General features: G+C 37.9%; 1 protein-coding gene across 1 annotated transcript in view; it reads right to left on the bottom strand.

Moving 5' to 3' along the window:
- Window positions 1-22,371, bottom strand: part of AK9 (adenylate kinase 9) — a 145,225-nt gene that overhangs the window by 96,191 nt on the left and 26,663 nt on the right. The window contains exons 9-13 of the mRNA XM_069077073.1: window positions 16,720-16,818; window positions 9,068-9,207; window positions 8,801-8,981; window positions 5,840-5,984; window positions 3,531-3,722 (exon numbers count right to left, since the gene is read on the bottom strand). Coding sequence (XP_068933174.1) covers window positions 3,531-3,722; window positions 5,840-5,984; window positions 8,801-8,981; window positions 9,068-9,207; window positions 16,720-16,818 — 757 coding nt within the window. The remainder of the gene's footprint in view (window positions 1-3,530; window positions 3,723-5,839; window positions 5,985-8,800; window positions 8,982-9,067; window positions 9,208-16,719; window positions 16,819-22,371) is intronic.

Below are 22,371 nucleotides of genomic sequence, written 5' to 3'. Positions count from 1 at the left end.
GGCAGGCTGGGGGGGGGGGAAGTTGGAAGCACCCACTTTTGAAAAGGTACAGGATCAAAGTAGAGAATAGAACAAGTGGGAGATGAGATAGGAGGGAGGGAAATATAGTCAGTCTTTTACAATGTATCTACTATGGAAATGTTTTGCATAGCTACACATGTACAACCTATACTGATTTGCTTATCTTTCCATTAAGGGTGGGTGACAAGGGAGGAAGGGAACGAATCTGGAATTCAAAGTTTTTAAATCAAATGTTTAAAATATATATATATATATATACACTATTATTAATATTATTTTACATGTAACTGGGAAATAAGATACCCAGGCACTGGGGCATGGAAATCCACCATGCCCTACTGGAAAGTCAAAGGGGTCTATGTGAGAAAATATGAGAGAGAAAATATTGGAGGAGGGGATATCCAGTGTGATCGCTATTTTGGGGTGGTGGGTAGGGTGAAAAACGGGGAGAATATTTGTAACTCAAAATCTTGCAGAAATGAATGATGTAAACTAGAAGTTAATAAGGTATTTGATCAAAAAAATAAAATATTCACAGACAGCATGAAATAATCACAGACAGTATGAAATCACAGACAGGAAGTCCACCTGCAGAGATGCATACAAAAACTATATAAACAAAATTTCAAAATGCTCTTCAGACAATGATAGATCTAAATAACTGGAGAAATATTAATTTCTCATGCATAGACTGAGCCAATGTAATAAAAATGACAACACTACCTAAATTAATGTATTATTCAGTGCCATAGCAATCAAACTACCAAAGAATTACTTAATATACCTAGAAACAAAATTCATTTGGAGGAATGAAAAGTCAAGAATATCAAGAAAATTAATGGAAAAAATGAGGAGAAAGGGGAACTAGCAATACCAGATCTCAAACTGAATTGCAAAACTATAGTCATAAAAAACAACTGATACCAAGTAAGAAATAGAGGGATTGATCAGTGATACAATGTATAGATGAGATTAACAGTAACTTGGTGTTTGATAAACCCCAAGATTCCAGCTATTGGTGCAAGAACTCACTATTTGACAAAGACTGTTGGGGAAACTACAAAGAAATTTGGCAGAAACTAGACATGGAGCAACATCTCATACTACATATTAAGATCAACTCAAAATGGGTACAAGGTTTAAACACTTATTCTGTCACATATGTTGAGTGATAAACAGAAACTTCAAAGACTTGATATTTTCTTTGACCATCCTACAGAAGGCTGAAAACATAACATACTTCCAAGGGAAATTAAAATTAATTGTTCCAGTATGACCTTAAATCACTGCACATCAAAAATTTCGACATTTTGGAGATGTTAGAAAATGTGCAAATCAAAATTGCATGAAGATAACATTAAAATTCGCTGACATCTATTGGCACAGGAGTATGAGTGTCTATAGGACAGGGGAAGTCAGGAAAAAGCCAGGAATAGTGGGAGTCAATTATGTTGGCATGATTTCCAAAAAATAAAAAAATGAAGGGGTAAAAAAGAGAGATACACTGGGGAAAAAGAGAAAGGAAGAGGCAAAAATGGCAAACATTTTCTCATATAAAAGAGCCATGCAAGGCAGAGTTTTTGCAATGAAGAGGAAAATGGGGGGATGTGGCAGGCAATACTTGAATCTCACTTTCACCAGAATTGGTTCAAAGAGGGAAGAATACAAACACACACACACAGACATACACACCTATGTATGTCTACATGTGTATTTATGCATATATATACATATATACACACACAGTAAGTTGGATATAAAAATCTATCTTATCTAACAGGGAAATAGGAGAGGAAAGGGGATAAGAGAAGTGGGGGGAAATGACAAAAGGGAGGGTGATTAAGGGAGCAGTGGTCAGACATAAAACAGACTTCTGAGGAGAGACAGCATAAAAAGAGAAAGAAATGAATAAACAGAAGAAAATGGGATGGATGGAAATACACAATAATCACAACTGTTAATGAAAATGGGATGACTTCACCCATAAAACTGAAGCAGAGAGCAGACTGGATTAGAAGCCAAAATCCAACACTATGTTGTTTATAAGAGACACACTTGAAACAGAAAGATATATACAGAATTAAAGAACTGGAGCAGAATCTTTGCTTCAACTGAAGTAAAAAAGGCAAGAGGTAATCAGGGATACCACATTATGCTAAAAGGTACCATAGACAATGAAGTAATTAAAAAATTTTTTTATAGTAAGTTTCTCTGATAAAGGCCTTATTTCTCAAATACATGCTGAATGTAGAACTGGGTCAAGCTTATTATTATTTTTTTAAGCAATCGGGATTAAGTAACTTGCTCAAGGTTACACAGCCAGTTATTTCTGGGTGTGGTGCTAAGTATCTGAGCCCAGATTTGATCCCCCGGTCATCCCGACACTGGAGCCGGTGCTCTTACTTGCTGAGCCACTTGGCCGCCCCTAAGCAATTGGGGTTAAGTAACTTGCTCAAGTTTACACGGCCAGGTGTTTCTCTGGGTCAAACTTATAAAAATAAGAGAACCATTCCCCAATTGATAAATGGTCAAGGGATATTAACATATAGTTTTCAGAAGAAGAAATCAAAGCTATCTATGGTCATATGAAAAGAAAATGCTCTAATAACTATTGATTGGAAGAAGGCAAATTAAAACAACTTTGAGGTACCATCTCATACCTAAGAAATGATAAATGCTAGAGAAGATGAGGGGAAAATAGGTACATTAATGAATTTCTGGTGGAGTAGTGAACTAGTCTAATGATTCCGGAGAACAATTTGGAACTAAGCCTGAAAGACTATGATACTGTGCAAACCCTTTGACCCAGCAATATGACTGCTATGTCTGTATCCTAAAGAGATCAAATAAAAAGGAAAAGGACTTAAATGTACAAATGTATTTAGAGCAGTTCTTTTTGTGGTGGCAAAGAATTAAAAATTGAGGAGATGTTCATCAATTGGGGAATGACTGAACAAGTTGCCGCATGTGATTGTGATAGAATATTATTGTGCTGTAAGAAATGACAAGTGGGGTGGTTTCAGAACAACATGGCAAGACCTATATGAACTGATGCAAAGAAAAGTGAGCAGAACTGTATAGTATTGTACACAGTATTAGCAATGCTGTTATGATGATCAACTGTGAAAGACTTGCCTAATCTGATCAATACAATTGTCCAGGACAATTCAAAGGATCCACGAAGAAAAAAATACTATCCACTTCCAGAGAGAGAACTGATGAACTCTGAGAGCAAATTGAAATATAATTTTCTCACTTTCTTTTTTTCCTTGCTTCTAAAAAAATATGGCTAATATAGAAATGTTTTGTATGATTTCACAGTATAATTGATATCATATTGCTTGTCCTCTCAGTGGGTGGGGAAAGGAGAGAATTTGGAACTCAAAATTTAAAAATAAAAGAATGTTAAAAATAATTAAAATGTAAAAAAAATGAAGGCAGTGCATTCATACACACATAGCCTACTGAACAGGAGATGGCATTCAGAAATTAAGAGTATGCTTCTTTACCTTTTATTTCACTGCTCTGACCTTCTAGGTTTTGTTCTGAGCTTTGCTCTTCATTTTTTTCTTCTGAAGCTTTATCTTCTGAGCTCTTTTCATCAGTGGGTTCTTCCTCCCCTGTTTTATTCAATGAGGTTTTTTCTTCTAGTTTTGATTCATCAGACTTATTTTCATCTTCTTCTTTTAATTCCTTTGACTCTAAAAGTCAGTAAAAGGTTTTGTCAGCAAAGGGTACTTAAATTTTAAGAATAAAAACAGAGACCTCCCAACAGCATATACACAAATTAACAATGACAAACAAAAAAACTCAACATGTCACACTAGTACCCCCACCTTCTACCAAAAAAGCAAAAAACGAACAAACAAAAAAACACTCATGGTGATGCATGCCTATAATTACAGCCATCAAGGAAACTGAAGCTGTTGGATCTTTTGAACTCAAGAATCTGAGCTTCAGTGCATGAAACCAACCAGGTATCAGCACTAAATCCAAAATCAAGATGATTAGCTTCTATGAGTGGAGAAGGGAAGTTACCTAAGGAGGAGTGAACTGGCCCATGTTGGAAACATTGGCAAAGTTCCTGTGCCAATCAGTGGGGAGATTGAGCCCATGAGATGGGCATTCATAGCCCTGGACTTTCAGCCTGGACTAGATAGGAAAAACACAGATTAAAAAAAAAGTATGAGAAAAACCAATAGCTAAATTATTTTAGGCATTCTAAAGTAGAATGATCTAGTTGTCAAATACAGAGGGATAGTAAAGTTAAATAAAACTGTGGGCCCACTCCACCTTAGGCCACATATATCTGAACCTGCTTCTTCTCTAAACAGAAGTGAGAAAAGATTGGTCCAGCTTCATTCCATGAGAGAGAATAAACCCAGACTATCCCACTGAGAGAACAAGACAACCAGCCAATCAAGCAATCAGATCAAAACTGTTTTGTGAAAAGTAGAGAAGAGAATTTTAAATATGAGATGATGTGACTGATGGTATCTGCTCTTTCTAAAGCCCAACTCTGCTTCCTGCCCCAGTTCTTTCTGTCCACCATTTCTTATGAATGTCTGTGTAAAGCATTCATGTCTAATCTTAGTTTTTTATGCAAAAAAGTAAGCTAGAATAAGTTATTACAGCTTACACTTTATTATCTGAATGGGCATTTGTTGGGCATTAGACCATACAGGGTTGGTGCATAGAATATTATTAAAATTCCAAGCCATTTTCCCCAAAAACGCTCTGTGTCCTAGTATATCTCCCCATCACAACTACAACAAACAAACAAATAAATTTTATTGGTCTAAGAAAAATATTTGCATAAATTAAGTCTGTTGTAAAAATAATTTGCAATATACCCCGTCAGAAACCCCATGCCAAGACCACCCCTTCTCTTTTTTCCTTCCTCTCTTTTTACTATTAGGAGATACCCTGTTTTCCAGATCTAGGGCCCAGTAAGCATGCTGCACCCTGAGCTTGGCATAACAACACTCCTTTGTTCTCACCCTCTCTAGTTTCCCTCCTCCAATGAGGAGAACGCTTTTGGTTATAACCACTGTTAGCTCTTTGGTTTTGTTTGTTTCTTAAATTAAATAAATTTTTTCAACTAATAGAAATCTATTTTGTTCCTTTCCAATGGGAAAAAAAGAAAAACAAAACCTTTGCAACAAACATGCAGTAAAGAAAAACAAATTCCTACATTGACCATATCCAAAAAAAATGCATATCTCATTTTGCACCTGCCCATACCTTCTCTGTCAGAAGAGATGGGTAACAAGCTTCATCATCATTCTTCTAGATTCTAGATAGTTGATCAGGCATTGTCTTTATATTCTCCCCTAGTGCACAGCCTAATAATGTTTGTTGAACTGAATTAGTATTGATCTTATTATTTAATAAAAATGAATCTGAAATTAATGATTCGAATACCAAGGAAATCACTCAGCTAGGGCTCACAGATAAGTTGAGCAAGTAAAATATAAGAAGTAGAAAACATTTATTTGTTCCTTTACTGTTGGAAGCAACCATTAGCCTTCTTCCTTTGTTTTTGTTGTGTGATATTACAACATAGCTATAAACATAAATATTTCTCCACTATTCTCTGCAAAGCATAAAGGCTCACAAAAGGAGAGGAATTTCAGTATAAAAATCTGATGAAACTGCAGTTAACAAAAAGTAAAGGGGCCCTTTCTGAATTTTCTGTTTTGTTGAGAGGGCCAAATTTAAATCTTACCCCTGTTCAGAGATCATAGTTATTTTCTTTGTCTAGCATAAAGAAGAAGAGGATCAAATTTTTCTAGAATTAAAAAAAATATGTCTTTACCATGTTTTTTAATCACTTTTTCTACTTGCAGCCTATCTGCCACAGCTTTAATAGCTGCTTCTGTTGCCTCAGCTTTCGACTGCTCTAGGAATAACTTTTTGGCTTCTTCAATATGTGGTTCCATAAGTTCGTTAAAGTCCAGAACCTGGAGGGAACATTTAAGAAAAGCATAATCAGACAAATTTAGCATTTTCTATGTCATCCGGCAACATATGTGAGTTAATCTTGAAAATGCATCAATGCCGATGAGTATCTCTTTGGGGTAGAAATCTTGTCTTCCTACACAAGTCCTCTCGCAGGACAGCACCCCTGATGGAAGTTATGGAGGTCATTAGTATATAACTCTCTTGAACCAAGTTATAATTAAATGAGATAATATCTGTAAAGTGCTCATTCCTTCTTCCCTTCCTCTGTTCCTGACAAAAAAATACCAACTGATATGACGAGCTTGCAAGGGTTGCAAGAGGGAGAGAAGATGGGGAACTGGCACAGGATGGTCTATGACCATGAAAGCATTTCCATAGCCAGAGAAGACCTATGGTTCCAAATTGTTCTACCAGCTGGTACCCTAACTAGATATGGTATAGTATTTCCAGACTTCATATAATTTGAAAAAGCATGGATTACATTCCCTTCTCCCTGCCTTTTTCAATCCTTAGCTTCCTTTAAGTTTCTTTTCAGGTACCATCTCTGGGCAAAACTAGCTAATTTCTCTTCTTGTTAGTTTTCTTTCCTGCCTAAAATGATCTTGTATTTACTTAGCTGTTTGTATGTTATATTCCCCAATACATGACAAGTTCCTTGAGGACACACTATTTCTCATTTTTGTCTTTGTATCTCTAGTACTTAGCACAGTTTCTAGTATATAGCAGGTACTTAATAAATACTTTAAAATGGAATTACTTAATTAAACCAGAGAAAAGCTAGGAAGACCAAGGGGCCATAGGGGTAGCACAGGGCAAAAAAAAAATGATCCTTCATCATCTATGCTCAACTATAATGAAATGAGGTGCCAATGTAAGGGAGAGAGTAAAATAATGGGAATTAAGCCCAAATGGTGAGGTGCCAGAAGTCTGGGGGGAAGATGAAACATCAGGTTGCAGGTCAAAGATGAACTGCAGACTGATGGATGTCTTATGTGAAAATATTTTCTTAGTTGTAGCACATCTGGTTTGGTATTTATGGACACTGGTGGACACTGACCAGATTACACCTACTGAAGTGTACTTTCTCCACAGAAGTGAGGAAACATAATGATATAATCTGTCAATTGGTGACTTATTTTAAGTAGAAGAGAACTCATTTGGTATTTAACTCAACATTTAACCATCAATCAACTAATCAATAAATAAGCATTTATTAAGCACCTATTACACTCAGGTACTATATTAGTTACTGTCGATACAAAGCCAAAAATGAAACAGACCCTGTCTGTTTTCATTTTATAAGAGATCACAACATATACAAATGTGAAATTCAGGGATAGGGACTGGCCTTGGCACTTCAATGACATTGAGAACTCCCAAGTGAGGAAATTCCCTCTATCAATGCAGGCTAGTACCTTTTCTCTGTCTTAAGTGAATTAGAGAGTTGCCTAGAGCAATAAGAGGTTAAGAGGCTTGCCCAGGACCACACAAGTAGTATTTATGGGTCAGAACTTGAATTCAAGTCTTCGTAGCTTCAAGGCCTATTCTCTACCCATTATTCCAAACTAAATGGTTAAAGCACTGGGTTAGAAATCCAATAGGGTATACTTATAGAAGTTGGAGTCTTGCTTGCAATACAAAGTTAAAAAAATATAAAAGAAAGGGAACAAATATTAAGGGCCTACTATGTGCCAAGCACTGTGCTAAATGCTTTACAAATATCTCATTTGATATTTTACAATAAGCCTATGAGGGGAGTGTCATTATTATCCTTCCTTTGTAGGCAGAGGTCACTGAGGTTGAAGAATTGAGGCTAAGTGACTTGTCCAGAATCTCACAGTTAGTGTCTGAGGCTAGATTTGAACTTGGGTCTTCCTGACTCCAAACCCAGCTCTCTATCTAGTGGACCATCTAGCTACTTCTAATATAGAAATAACAAGGCAAATTTGTTGGGAGAAGGGCTCTAATAGCTGTGAGGGCTCAGGAAAGGCTTCATGTAGAAGGTGGCTTTTAAGATGGGGTAAAGAAGGAGTACATTACAGGTACTGAGGCTAGGCAGTACAATCTTGGAGAGATAAGAGATGGAATATTGTGTGTGAGGAAGAGCAAGAAATCTATTTTGGCTCGATTTGGCTCCCACAGTGTGGGAGGAGAAAAATAATGTATTATAAGGTTAGAAAAGAAAGGTTGTAGAGGGCTTTAAAAACCAAACCGAGAAGCTTATATTTGGGTAGGGTAACAATATGATCAGATGTGTACTTTAGAAAAATCATTTTCATAGCTGGGTATAGGATGGATTGGCAAGAGGCAGAGCTTGAGGCAGGGAGACCAATTACTTCAATAATCTAGTTGAGAGGTCATGAAAACCTGAACTAGGGTAGTGGCTGTATGAGAAGGGAGAAGGTTACAGATTAGAGAGAGGTTATGGAGGTAGGAATGATGAGATCTGGCACCTAACTGGATATATGGGGCATTAGACAGTGAAGAGTCAAGGGAAATTAAGTACCAGTTAATTAACCCAAGGTTGTAAACCTGGGAAACTGGAAAGATGGGGGTACTCTTAACAGAAATAAGGATATTCAGAAGGGGAGTTGGGGGAAATAAATCAAGTGGCAAGTAGTTATGTAATGCCTCCTATGCACCACTTTTTTGGGGTGTGTGTGTGTGTGTGTGTGTGTGTGTGTGTGTGTAAAACCCCAGCATCCAAATTAACAACGCAGAATCTAAAAGTCTGCATATAAAGTAAAACTCTTTAAATTATGACCAATTATGTGTACACATACATTTGTATATATATATATGTATGTATATATACCTTTCCTCCATATTTAGCTGCAATTAAATTACATAGAGTTGTTTTCCCTGAGGATTTTTGTCCATATACAAAAACTTTACATGGTGGGATTGGCATCGGTGGAAGAAGATAGGGACGTGGGTTCCTCATAAATGCACTGAGTGCCTCTTCAGATGAAAGACTGTACATTTTACCTAGGAAACTTAAAAAATAAGATATTTCAACAAAGTAAAAGCATAAAAACAAGGCTGAAAATGTTATTAAAAAAATGTCGCTAATGTTGCTTACCTGACACTCAAATCTGGCAATCCCATTGAAATGTTACCTTCTTTTAAAGCAACAGGACAAGCTCTCCCCCATCTGCTTCTGTGCCACCTATATCTAGGTGCAATTAACTTATAAGATGAAAGAATCCGGAATAATTCATCCTGTTGGTCATAAAATGAAATTTAAGTGGTGTACATACATCTTTACTAAACTTTAAGTAGTAATATTCTTCTCTAACTCATGTTTTCATTTGATGGGTTTTTAAAAACTATCATCACTGTTTTTATTTGTTAGTTTTTAAAATAGTTTACATTTGGTTTGTATTTTTAAAAATTAGACATTTTTCTAAGATCTCTCTGATTAAATACTCTGAGTATCAACATAGCACAAATTTTTCTTTAACTATATATATTTGATTTTCATAATAGCAATAATATTCTGGTTGGAAGGTAACTAGAATGTTGAAAGACCTCAGACTTATGCTATCTGAACAGAATGGAATGGGATTCAATCAATCAGTTAACATTTAGTAAATACCTACTATGTGTCAAGGCATTGTGCTAAGTGCTGGGAATATAAACAGTGGCAAAAGACTCTTTCTGCCCCCAAGGAGCTTAGAGTCTAATGGCGAAGACAACATGCAAAGCAAGTTATATACAGGTGTGATAGTAATGGAATGTGGAGATTCCCCTGTATTGGGCTTGGTTTTCAAATTGATTGTATTAAAACCCAGAGCTTGTTAATCCCACCTGTGGGATGGACTTTTTGATGTGAAAAGAAAGTCCTGAACTGGGAGGAGCTGGTGACGTAGATTTGGAGAGACACTAGAGAGAGGCGGAAGATCTTTTTGGTAGCAGCACCTCGTGGAGAGAGAGAGACTAAGAGAATTGCTGGTGGCCGCTTTGAATTGCCCTGGACTTTTGAGACCTGCCCCCTGAGCTGCCAAGGACTGAGGAGACATGGCTGTTTTGCTGGTACTTTGTCTGTCTGTTTTGATGTTATTTTGCCAGATTTGTCCACTGGTGAAAGACTGTCCTTTTGTTGAAGAAGTCCTGGAACCTGGCTGTTCGCTAAGAAGGCCTGCGACTGTCCTGCAGACAGAGAGTGAATACTGTCCACTGGTGAGGGACAGTACTGTTGTTGCAGGGGTCTGGAGACTGTCCTGCAGACAGAGTGAATACTGTCCACTGGTGAGGGACAGTGCTGTTGTTGCAGGGGTCTGGGAGCCTTTCTGTTGGTTCAGAAGCCCTGAAGAAGGATTTTCTTGTTGTATGTTTACAGAAATCCTGGGAGAGGGCTTTGCTAATGTGTTCAGGGGTTCTAGGACTGTTCTACAGACAGAGGATAAATTCATGAAGGGACTGGCAATGTATCTTGTGGCTTTGCTAAGCCTTGTCTCCCCAGGAACTAAGATTGCTGAGAACTTGCCTCATGTCAAGATGAAGAAAAGAGCTCCATTTGGGTATTAAGTGCTGTGTTTAAACTTGATGTAACTCTGGGGTAGATTCAATTGTGATCCAGGGGTGGGGAACTTTTGACCTTATGTTTGAAAACTAATCTCCATTTGAGAAGAGGGGCTTTGTGGTGGACTTAATTAAGGTATAGCCTAGGGGTGGAGAAGTATTTAGAACAGAGACTTTGTGATTGATTGAATGATTGGAAGGTCCTGGGGTGGGGTAGTACTTGGAGATTATTTAATCACACTTAGTAAATGCTGTATTTGGAATGATGTCATGTTTTGATCTTCTCTGTTCTTGGTTTGTTACTGAATAAAATAGAGAGCACCTATGCTGGTATTTTGAACCTGGGAAGTTGCCTTCTTTTGGTATTACATTACAACAGGATAAATAGGAAATAATTCGCAGAGGAAGCCACTAGAGGTAAGAGGGGTTGGGAAAGACTTCCTGTAAAAGATGGGATTTTAGTGGGGACTTACAGGGAGCCAGGGAAGTCAACAGTCAGAGTAAAGGAGAGAGAATGTTCTAGGCATGGGTGACAGCCAGAGAAAATGCCCAGAGCTGAGAGATGGAATGTTGTTGTTCAGTCATTTCAGTCATGTCTGACTCTTCATGACCCCATTTGTGGTCTTCTTGGCAAAAGTACTGAAGTGGTTTACCGTTTCCTTCTCCAGCTCATTTTACAGATGAGGAAACTGAGGCTAACAGGGATAACACAGCTAGTAAGTATCTGAGGCTGGATTTGAACTTGGGAAGATAAGTCATCTTAGTTCCCAGCCTAATACCCTATCCACTGTGCTACCCAGCTGCCCCATGAGAAATGGAATATCTGGTTCATGAAACAGACAGAAAGCCAGGTGTCAGTGGTTCAGAATACATGGTAGAGAATAAGGTATAAGAAGACTACAGCAATAGAAAGGGGCTAGGAATTAGAAAAAAAAACATTTATCAAATGTGTATTATGTTCCATACACTGGGAATACAAATAGGAAAAATAAAACATCACCAGCTCTCATGAAGTTGACATTCTGACTAGAGGAGACATAGAGGAAACTTCAGCTTCATGGCACATGGAAAAGCCCAGTGGTATTTAGGGTCCACTAGGCAAAGCAGCAGGTCAGATGGAAAGCCCCATGAATCTTGAGGAGTAATAAGTAGCAGGACAAATAGTCCCTGACCAATGACTGTTGGGAAGGAATGGTGCTATGATAAAGTATTAGAGTAGGACTTTCTCTGCAAAGGCATGCAGTTAAACCCATAGGTCTCTCTTGGATAGGGTAGGTATTGTAGATGATCAATGATCTTGGTTCAGAATTGAATAGAAGGAAAAGATTGGGATAGAATACATTAGGGGAAACTGCATAATACTTTCCATGATCTCAAGATGCTTCCTGTCACAAAATCACAACTTCTCAATATTTTCTCAATGATGTTATATGGCTGTAATGAAAATTTCAAGTGATCCAAAAGGTAAGGTATAGAGCAGAGGTGTAAACTCATAGGCAGGGTCTCTCCAAAGTAGATTAAAATGTATTGTGAAATATTTAAGAAAGTAAATAAAAATACAATAGAGATCATATTAATTTGTGATTTCCAAGTCAATATGTTGCCCAGTTTGATACCACTGATGAAGAGGTGCATGGTTGGTACAAATAGGCAGTATGGGTGATGGCTAAAAAATGGCATAAAATATATCAAGTCCATGAACAGAATAGGTTGAGGTACAAAAAAAGCAGATAATTGTTTTTAACTAGATACCTTCTCATAGTATCACAGAGCTATGGCTGAAAGATTCCTCAGAGGAATCTAGTCCAACCCCCAATTCTACAGACTTGCCCAAAGTCACACAAAGTAGTACATATTAAAGGCAGGGTATGAACCCAGATACTTCAGAATGATACCTCTTTCCATCTTCTCAAAGAACCAAACCACCACATACATAAGTTGTACTTGGCTGCTATTCATGTTGGACCAATCCGCTGAGCAAGCTAACCTCCTCTTATGAGAATAGGCAGAAAGACTTTTACAAGGAAAAAAAAAAGATTCCTTCTTTTCCTCCCCTAGCAACTTGGTCCCCATTGAAGTAAACAGTCATGGCCAGTACTTGGTTGGCTGTCAAAGGCTACATTGGAAACTGGTCATGAAAGATTCCAGTAAGAATGACCAAAACATGATGATCTCATTTCCAGCAAGTATGGAGGCAAAGCAACTTTTTCAGTGATATGCTTGGGGTGCATAAAGTTTGTCTGCCATAGTCAAAGACAACGGGCTGATCTTTAGAATAGGGGAATGAAAAGGCTCCAGAAAGGAGGAGAAGGGAATATGTAACTTATTAAGTGCCTACTATATGACAGGCACTTTGCTATGTACTTTATAAATATTAACTCATCTGATCCTTGGGATGTAGGTGCTTTTATTATCCCCATTTAAAGGTAAAGTCTTGCCCAGGGTCATATTCTAAGCCTAGCTTTCTATCCACTGTATGATCCAGTTGCCTCCCCACTACACAGGTTTTCAAGGAAAATTCAATGTTGTTTGAAAAGAGGTAGGAAAAGGAATTTAGGATTTAAAAAAAGGAAGGAAAAAAAGATCTAATGAGGCAGGTAGAAGGAAATGACCTATATCAGGAGGATGGAGGTAGAAGAACATAATAAAGATGAGGAAGGGAAGAAAAGAAGCTGGACTCTATGATAGAAATCAGCTGCCTGACCGTCAAGAGATAATGATGTAGAATCAATCATAGGTGCTGTGACCAAGATATCATCTGGTAAGTATAATGGTTGGTGCCACCTTTTAACAAGAAATCTGTTTTCTTTCCAAGAAATTTATGTTTTTTGTTTGCTTTTTTGGAGGGCAATTGGGGTTAAGTGACTTGCCCAAGACCACACGGCTAGTAAGTGTTAACTGTCTGAGGCCAGATTTGAACTCAGGTCCTCCTGACTTCAGGGCCAGTGCTCTGTTCAGAGCACCACCTAGCTGCCTTCATCTTCCAAAGAAATTTATATGGGATGTGACAAAGAATCTTCCTAGACTTTTGAAAGTTTGTAGCCACTAACCTACTTCTGGTGACTCTCGTGGGACATAAAATGTTACTGGAAGGAAATGAGAAAGCATTGCTAAAGATTGTGAAATAGTGGATAAGAAACTAATGACCCAATATAGGTAAAGATGGTGTTTTCAACCCTTTTGCTGATTAAAAGCAGGAACTTTGGAAGGAAAGGTAAATTTGGGAAGTGATTAGCTGGTGTCAGAGAATGGAGTTAGAATTTCTGAATCACAGCTTAAAATATAGGAATGATGCCAGAGATGAAGAACACTTAACAAGGGTTGGTAAAAATATAATTGCCTGGAGTTTTAATCTAATAAAAAAAACCACTTTGAACTGGAAAAGGAGGGGTCCTAGAGAAAACTGACTATGCATATTTAACAAAGTAGATACCATAGAGTGTAGCTACAATCAGGAAGAACAGCAGTAGTATTTCACAAGAAATAAAATCTGAGAATGGAGAGTAACAACATCCACGACCTCAGATGTCTATATATAAATTCACAAAGTATGAATAATAAGCAAAGTGAATTAAAAATCCTAACTTGTTTAAGGTAGCACAGTTGACCCCACTGGAACTTGAGATGGAATGGGATCCATGATTATAATATGGTTCTGGAAAATATTCCTTATTCAAAAAGGACATGATGGATAAATAGGAGCAAAATAGTTTTATGTGGTAGTTCAGTGAAATTGAATAAGTTTAGGATTCCTAGACTCTAAAATTCTTCACGTCAAGTTGTCAGCGATGGGAAGATCTCAAAAATGATACTTTGAAGAAACAACTACAATGAATGGAAAAGGATGGGGGAGTATTTAAAGAGTCTGATGTCAATATGCAGGGGATTTACTGATCAATTTGGATTTTAAAAAGACATGTATAATGTATAAACTATATCAAATTGCTTGCTGTCTCAATCAGTGTGGAGGGGATAAAGGGGAATATGGCTCTCAAAAATTTTAAAAATGAATATTAAAATTGTTTTTTACATGTAATTGGGAAAAATATTATTCGAATGAATAAAAAGACATGTACAGAAGATGGAAACAGGGACAGCTATGTTAAAAAAACCTGCTAATATTTTTATTTTAATAAGTGCTAGTAATACTCAGCACCATATTTAAAGCACTTTGTAAATCTTAAAGCACTATATAAATACTATAAATGTTATCATCATTATCATCATCATCTCATTTGTTCCTCACAACAACCTTGTGGGGTAGGTACTCCATTTTTACAGACTTTTTCAGCAATGCCTTTAGAGTGCACAGAGTTTGTATCCCATGGCCAAAAACAGGCTGTTCTCTCTTTTGAAATGAGGTTGATGGGGTTAAATGGCCTGCCTAAAATCATAGAACTGAAAAGGTGTTTGAGACAAGATTTGAACTCAGGTCTTCCTGACTCCAAGTCTAAAAGTTTATCCACTCAGCAATCTGGTGGCCTCTCAATGAATACATTAACGATGAATAAATTTTTATAATTTATTACGTATTCATTAAATTTTAATTTTACTCCAGTTTTTTTATTCAATGATATCAAAGCGCATTTTTAATATCTTCCTGTACATCATGCTTGTTAACTGTGGGTATCCCCCAGGCCTCTGTTTCTTCTCCCTCCATTCTCTTCTCCCTCAGTACTATTTTGCTTGTTGATGTCACAGGCCCCAGAGAATTCATTTATTATAAAGAAGTAGACGATTCTCAGATTTATTAATTCAAACTTCCAGCTCTCTTAACTTCCAGTCTCACATCTCTGACTGCCTACTGGATATAATGAACTGGATGTCTAATAAGATACCTCAAAATCAACATGACCAAAATAGAACTCACCATCTTTTCCCCCAAACACTCTCCTTTCCCTAACTTTCCTCCCTGAGGCCATCATTCTTTGAGGCTACCATCATCAGTCATCCAGACTAGAAACCGAGGCATCATCCTCAACCCTTCACTCTCTCATCTCCCATCCCTCCACTCACATCAAATCTGTTGCCAACTTCCATCACTCCTCTTTGCTCCTCTGACATTGCTGCCTCCCTGGTCCAGGCCCTCCTCATCAATTGCTTGTAGTATTTCAATAGCCTTCTGGTTGGTCTCCATGATTCAAATCTCTCCTCACTCCAGTCCAACCTTCACTTAGCTCCCGAAGTGAGCTTCTTAAAGGTCAGGTCTGAACATGTCACCTCCCCTATTCAATAAACTTTAGTGGTTCCCTTTTATCTCCAGGATCAAAAGTTAAAATCCTCTCTTTGGCTTTAGCCTTTTGTAACTTGGCCCCTTCCTATCTTTCCATTCTTCTTATATATTATTCCCCTTCATAAAAGATCCAGTGATTCCAGTCTTTTTGATGTCCCTCACACAAGAGGAGCCAGCTTCTGATTCAGTGCATTTTCACCTCCCATTCCTGGAATTCTCTCTCTCTTTATCTCTACTTCCTGGCTATCTTGGCCTCCTTCAGGTCTCCACTAAAATCCTACCTTTTTTCAAGAAGGCTTTCCCAGTGCTAATCTTCTCTCTGAAACTAGCTCCAGTTTATTGCGTGTCTTTCTCATATGTTCATGATTATTTGCATGTTGTTTTTCCTATTAGAATGTGAGCTCCTTGAGAGTAGGAACTGTTTTTGCCTTTGTAGTACCAGCAATTAGCACAGAATCTAGCTAGGGGGAACAGTGGATAGAGTGCCAGACAGAAAGTTAGGAAGACTCATCTTCCTGAGTTGAAAGCTGGCCTCAGGAACTAACTAGCTGTGTGACCCTGGGCAAGTCACTGAATTCTGTTTGCCTCAGTTTCCTCATCTGTAAAATGAGCTAGAGAAGGAAACAGCAAACCACTCCAGTATCTCTGCCAAGAAAACCCCAGAGTCATGAAGAGTTTGACATGACTGAAATGACTGAACAACAAGTGCTTAATTGACAAGTTCCTGTTGACTTAATAAAAATTATATTGTGTGTTATTTATTTGTAAGGGGCATAGTAAAATGCCATATTTTAGGGAAAGAAGTTTTATAAAATAATACATTTTTGTGAGTCTACTTTTTAAAATATGGCCTGAAACATGTCCCTTTAAAATAGAAAATTATGTAAATAAAAACACAAAATGTAACTGAAATTAAATATATATATATATATGTGTGTGTGTGTGTGTGTGTGTTAAATTAGTTGAATACATCTTACGTTATCCATGGCCTCTGATAGTTCTTCCTCAGAACTCTGAAGTCTGGTTATAACCGCTGCCCTTTTCAGTCCAAGGCAATCAAATCTGTCTATTACTGACTAAAATTAAAGAACAAAGGACTACATGTTATTTGAAATATTTCATAAATAAAGAAGTATAGTTCCTTATTAGCTTTAGTCTTGTAAATTTAAAATTTATAGAATGTTATAGAACAGTTGTGAGTTTTTTTCCTCATGGAATAATTTATAAAAAAAGAAAAATTCATGGAAGATCAGAAAAATAACTGAAAGAAAATATTAAATCATATTCTTTTTTTCAGAGAGTTTTCTTCAGGGCAGGGAGTTGGTGACTCTGCTTAACCATACTTGTTCTTCACTGGGAGAAGGTTGGCAGGTCACTAGGTTGCTGGACTCGGTCCTCCCTTTGTAGAGCATCTCTGCTGGATGAGTTGGTCTGTGGGGCTCATTCTACAATGGGCCACCTGCATTTCCACCACTTCCTACCTTAGGCTTGCCTGGGGGTTACAATGACCTTTCTTTTCAGCTAGAATGCTACTGTGTTCTTTCAGTAGCTTTTGGTGTGGAGCTGAGTATCTCAAACAAGTACCAATAAAATTTATTTAATGTCTCACCAGAGGGGGAGAGGCAAGAGGGCTTTCAGTCAACCCTAGGTTCTAAATCCATTTTGAGCACTAATACAGTAAGCATGATAGGGTGGTGGGAACTGGACCCCCAAAAGCAAAGACCATACCTCTGGCAGCACCCCTAATCTCAGTAAGCCCCTGTGAGAAAATTCTCTCTTTGTTAAGAGGCTGTAATGGGAATGTAAATTTTAAAGATCTTCCCTGCCCCTAGGCTAAAGTGTACCTGGAGCCTGGGGTGGGAGGCTTGTTTTTCAGTAGATACTTTTTGATTGGCCAGTGGGTCAATAAGTTTGTTACATTCTCTGAGCCAGGAGAAGGCTATATAAGCCCTGATGTGTAGCTTTTTTGGGGGCTTCTTTGAGAAGTATTCTGTGATTTGATGAAACTCTGGGAAGCCGTTGTTGAGAGTTCCCCGGCTTTGAAAAACCCAGATGTTTTTAAACCCAGATGTTTATTTGGTATGGATGTAATGGTTGGACAGTTTGGAAACTGTCTACTTGATCTGTTTCTCTGTCTTGATAATTCTATCTGTATAATCTGAAGTTCGGGGTGCTGACCTTTTTCCCCTGAACTAGGTAAACGATACATATTTGACTGATTAAAGTAAGCCAGTTAACCCATTTTGAGTTGCTTTCCTTTAACAAAGCAGATCTAAGAACCTGTGGTGGCAGCAACCCTGGGGACTCTGGGGTGCTTGCTGCTATAGAGGCCCAGACAGAGTTGATTCTGTAATTCCTCAGATAAAAGCTGTCAGTGCAGGGTGCTGGCCCAAGGACTCTTTCCTAGGCACCAGATTCCCAAAGACCATGTTCTGACAACCCTTCTATCTTGTCCCTTCAACAAATATATCTCTGTTGACTCTCAGAGTTTTCCCATCCATCCCAGAAGCTTAGCACTCAGACTACTTGCATATACTGACCACTCCCTAATCCTGCCCTGCTTCACCTAATCAGCTTACTTGGCATTCTTTTCACTGCCCCTTTTACATTTAAGCTTTAATATGACCCCCATTAAGTTGCAAGTTCCCTAAGGAACTGCATCTGCTTCTATGGTCACAATAAACTTTGCCACTTGACTGGAAGATGATTTGAGTGTGTGAATTCATTCCAAGTGATGCTGCCCTGTACCCTGACATTTTGGGGGTCCCCATCACCCCTAAACTGCATCAAGCAGTGATAAACTTTGTAAAATCTTTTGTTCAATTTACATAATTTAATATTTAGGAGAAAATGAATTTCTATGCCCCATTGCTTGTATATTTTATTTTCCAGCTGCATGTAAAAACAGTTTTTTAAAACTTTGAGTTCCAGATTCTCTATTGAGAAGACAATCAATTCAATATAAGTTATACGTGTATAGTTATGTAAAATATTTCCATAGTAGTCATACTGTGAAAGACTAAATTTCCCTCCATCCTATCCTGCCCCCCATTTATCCTATTTTCTCCTTTAACCCTGTCCTTTTTCAAAAGTGTTTGCTTCTGACTATACCCTCCCCCAATCTGATTTCCCTTCCATCATCCTTCTTCTTATTCCCTTCCCCTCTCTTTTCATGTAGAGTAAGATACCCAATTGAATGTGTATGTTATTCCCTCCTTACGCCAAATCCAATGAGAGTAAGGTTGACTCATTTCCTTTCACCTCCCTCTTCTTCCCTCCATTGTAAATGCTTTCTCTTGCCTTTTATTTGAGATAATTTACCCTATTCTATCTCTCCCTTTCTTCTTCTCCCAATATATTCCTCTCACCTTTTAATTTTATTTTTTAGATATCATCCCTTCATATTCAATTTACCCTGTGCCCTCTGTCCATATATACATATACACACATATACATACATATACACAAATACACATACATACATATATATATATATATATATATATATATATATATATATATATATATATATATATATACTCATACCCATACACACATATACACATATTCCCTTCAACTATCCTATTACTAAGAAAAGTCTCATGAGTTACAAATATCATCTTTCCATGTAGGAATGTAAACCCTTTATCTTTAATAAGTTCCTTATGATTTCTCTTTCCTGTTTACCTTTTCACGCTTCTCTTGATTCTTATATTTGAAAGTCAAATTTTCTGTTCAGCTCTGGTCTTTTCATCAAGAATGCTTGAAAGTCCTCTATTTCATTGAATGACCATATTTTCCCCTGAAGTATTATACTCAGTTTTCCTGGACAGGTGATTCTTTGTTTTAATCCTAGCTCCTTTGACTTCTGGAATGTCATATCCCAAACCCTCTGATCCTTTAATGTAGAAGCTGATCTTGTGTTATCCTGATTGTATATCCACAATACTCAAATTGTTTCTTCCTGACTGCTGGTAATATTTTCTCCTTGACCTGGGAACTCTGGAATTTGTCTATAATATTTCCAGGAGTTTTCTTTTTGGGATCTTTCTCAAGAGGTGATCAGTGGATTCTTTCATTTTCTTTTTTCCCCTCTGGTTCTAAAATATCAGGGCAGTTTTCCTCAATAATTTCTTGAAGGATGATTTCAAGGCTCTTTTTTTAAATCGTGTTTTCAGGTAGCTTTTTTTTTAATTTAAAAATTTAATTTCTAAATTATATCTCCTGAGGAGCGGCTAGGTGGCTCAGCGAGTAAGATCACCGGCTCCAGTGTCAGGATGACCTGGATCGAATCCCAGGCTCAGATACTTGGCACCCACCCAGAAATAACTGGCTGTGTAACCTTGAGCAAGTTACTTAACCCTGACTGCTTGAATTAAAAAAAATAAGATAAATTATATCTCCTGGATCTATTTTCCAGGTCAGTTGTTTTTCTGATGAGATATTTCACATTGTCTTCTATTTTTTTTAAATTTTTTGGATCTGTTTTATAATATTCTGTTTTCTTATAAAGTCATTAGCTTCCGTTTACTCTATTCTAATTCTTTTTTTTTTTTAAGCAATCGGAGTTAAGTAACTTGCTCAAGGTTACACAGCCAGTTATTTCTGGGTGTGGTGCTGAGTATATGAGCCCAGATTTGATCCCCAGGTCATCCTGACACTGGAGCCGGTGCTCTTACTCGCTGAGCCACCTGGCCACCCCTCTCTATTCTAATTCTTAAGCAATTATTTTCCTCAGTGAGCTTTTGGACCTCCTTTTCCATTTGGTCAATTCTGATTTTTAAGGCATTCTTTTCCTCATTGGCTTTTGGGTCTTTTTTTTTTTTTTTTTGCCATTTGAGTTAGTCTGTTTTTTTCTTCAGAATTTTTTGGTCTTCTTTAGAAAACCATTGACTTATTTTTCATGATTTTCTTGCATCACTCTCATTTATTTTCCCAATTTTTCTCTACTTCTCTCGATTTTCAAAATCCTTTTTGAGCTCCTCTATGGCCTGTGACCAATTCATGTTTTTCTGGGAGGCTTTTGATGCAGGAGTTTTGACTTTGTTGTCTTCTTCTGGCTCTATGTTTTGATCTTCTTTGTCACCAAAGAAAAATTATATAGTCTGATTTTTCCCCCTCTGTTTGCTCATTTCCCCAGCCAATTACCTGCCCTTTGAGCTCTTTGCCACAGTAGAACTCTGCTTCCAGAGTGGAGAGTTCTGTGTCCCAAATTTCTGGGGTTTTGTGCAGCTGTTGTCAGTGCTACTTCTAGGCACCTGTGAATTTTTAGTTCTTCTAAGGTGATATAATCAAAGGAGAAGTGTTTACTAACCCTCCCCCTCCCCCTTGTGTTTACTCCTCCCCCTGCTTGTTCTCTGGTCTGTGATTACCACAGGCACTCTTTTCTGCCTCAGACACTGTGAGAAGGATTCCCTATCCACAGCCACCACAAGCTCTGCCACACCAGTGCTCCTCCTCACCTCAGGACTGCCACCCAAGTCTGTGACCCAGATCCAAGCAGGGTAAAGCAAGAACAATTGCCCTCTGATCAGTTGCTTCATTCCTTCCACTATCTATGGGCCTGGAGCTCAAGAAGCAGCAGTTGCTGCTGCTGTTGTTGCTGTTGCTACTGCCCCTGCCACCACCACCACCGTCACCTCCACCATCCAGGGGTTGGGACTGGACTATGCTCTTCTCTTATCCAGGTCCAACAGTTTCCCCACTGACCTTTAACTTTGTCTTCGGCATTTGTGGGTTGAAAACTGCCACAGCTGCCAGTGATTCAATCCCCTGGGTCTGCTCTGGCTGGGTCTGTGCCAGTGCAGCCCACACGGGACTGCTCTATACTCTCAACCAGTGTGATAGATCCTTCCTGTTGGCCTGCTAGGCTGTCTTCAGCTGGAGATATTTCATTCTGTCATTTTGTGGGTTCGATGACTCTAAAGTTTGCTTAGAGTCATTTTTATAGGTATTTGGAAGGATTTGGGGGGGAAAAGCTCAAGCAAGTTCTTGCTTTTACTTTGCCATCTTGGCTTCGCTTCCCCAGGACTGGATAATTATTAATGGAAAGCATACTGTTGTCTTCTGAGATACATTTTCTCCATTTTATTGCTGTTTTTTTTTTTTTTTACAAATTGGCTAATATGGAAATACTTTTTGATTTTATGTGTATAATTGATATCACATTTCTTGCCTTCACAATAGGTGGGGGAAGGATAGGAGGTAGGGATAGAATTCAGAACTCAAAATAAAAAAAAAGAATGTTATACATACCATACAGACAAATAATAGTCCCAAACAAATGACTAGTGAACGGAAATACAGAAGAGCAGTCACCTCTCTTGGAAACCAACTTGCTAGTGTGAATATGAGTTGGGAGGAGGGAAGAGGAGGTGCTACCATAGCAAGAAAGTCTAGCAAAAGGACATTGACTCAGAGGAAGTTCAGCATCCCCTCTTACTAACACTTCAATATAACTGCTTACTGTTCTATTTTTTTTTCTCCAGGGAGCGCCTTGTTAGTAATATCAATCCCCACAATCAACTATAGAGAATTCCACATAGTACTTTTGAAACAATTTCTCTTATCAATGGACTGCAAAGTTATCAGGTGAAATGTTGCTGATAATATAAATATGAAATATGGTT

The sequence above is a fragment of the Petaurus breviceps genome, unplaced genomic scaffold (genome assembly GCF_028583685.1).
Source record: "Petaurus breviceps papuanus isolate PSGF00001 unplaced genomic scaffold, PetGlider_PUasm1.0 90977, whole genome shotgun sequence".
Lineage (NCBI taxonomy): Eukaryota > Metazoa > Chordata > Mammalia > Diprotodontia > Petauridae > Petaurus > Petaurus breviceps.
Note: the sequence above shows the minus strand (reverse complement) of the source record. Positions and strands in the feature narration are given on the sequence as shown.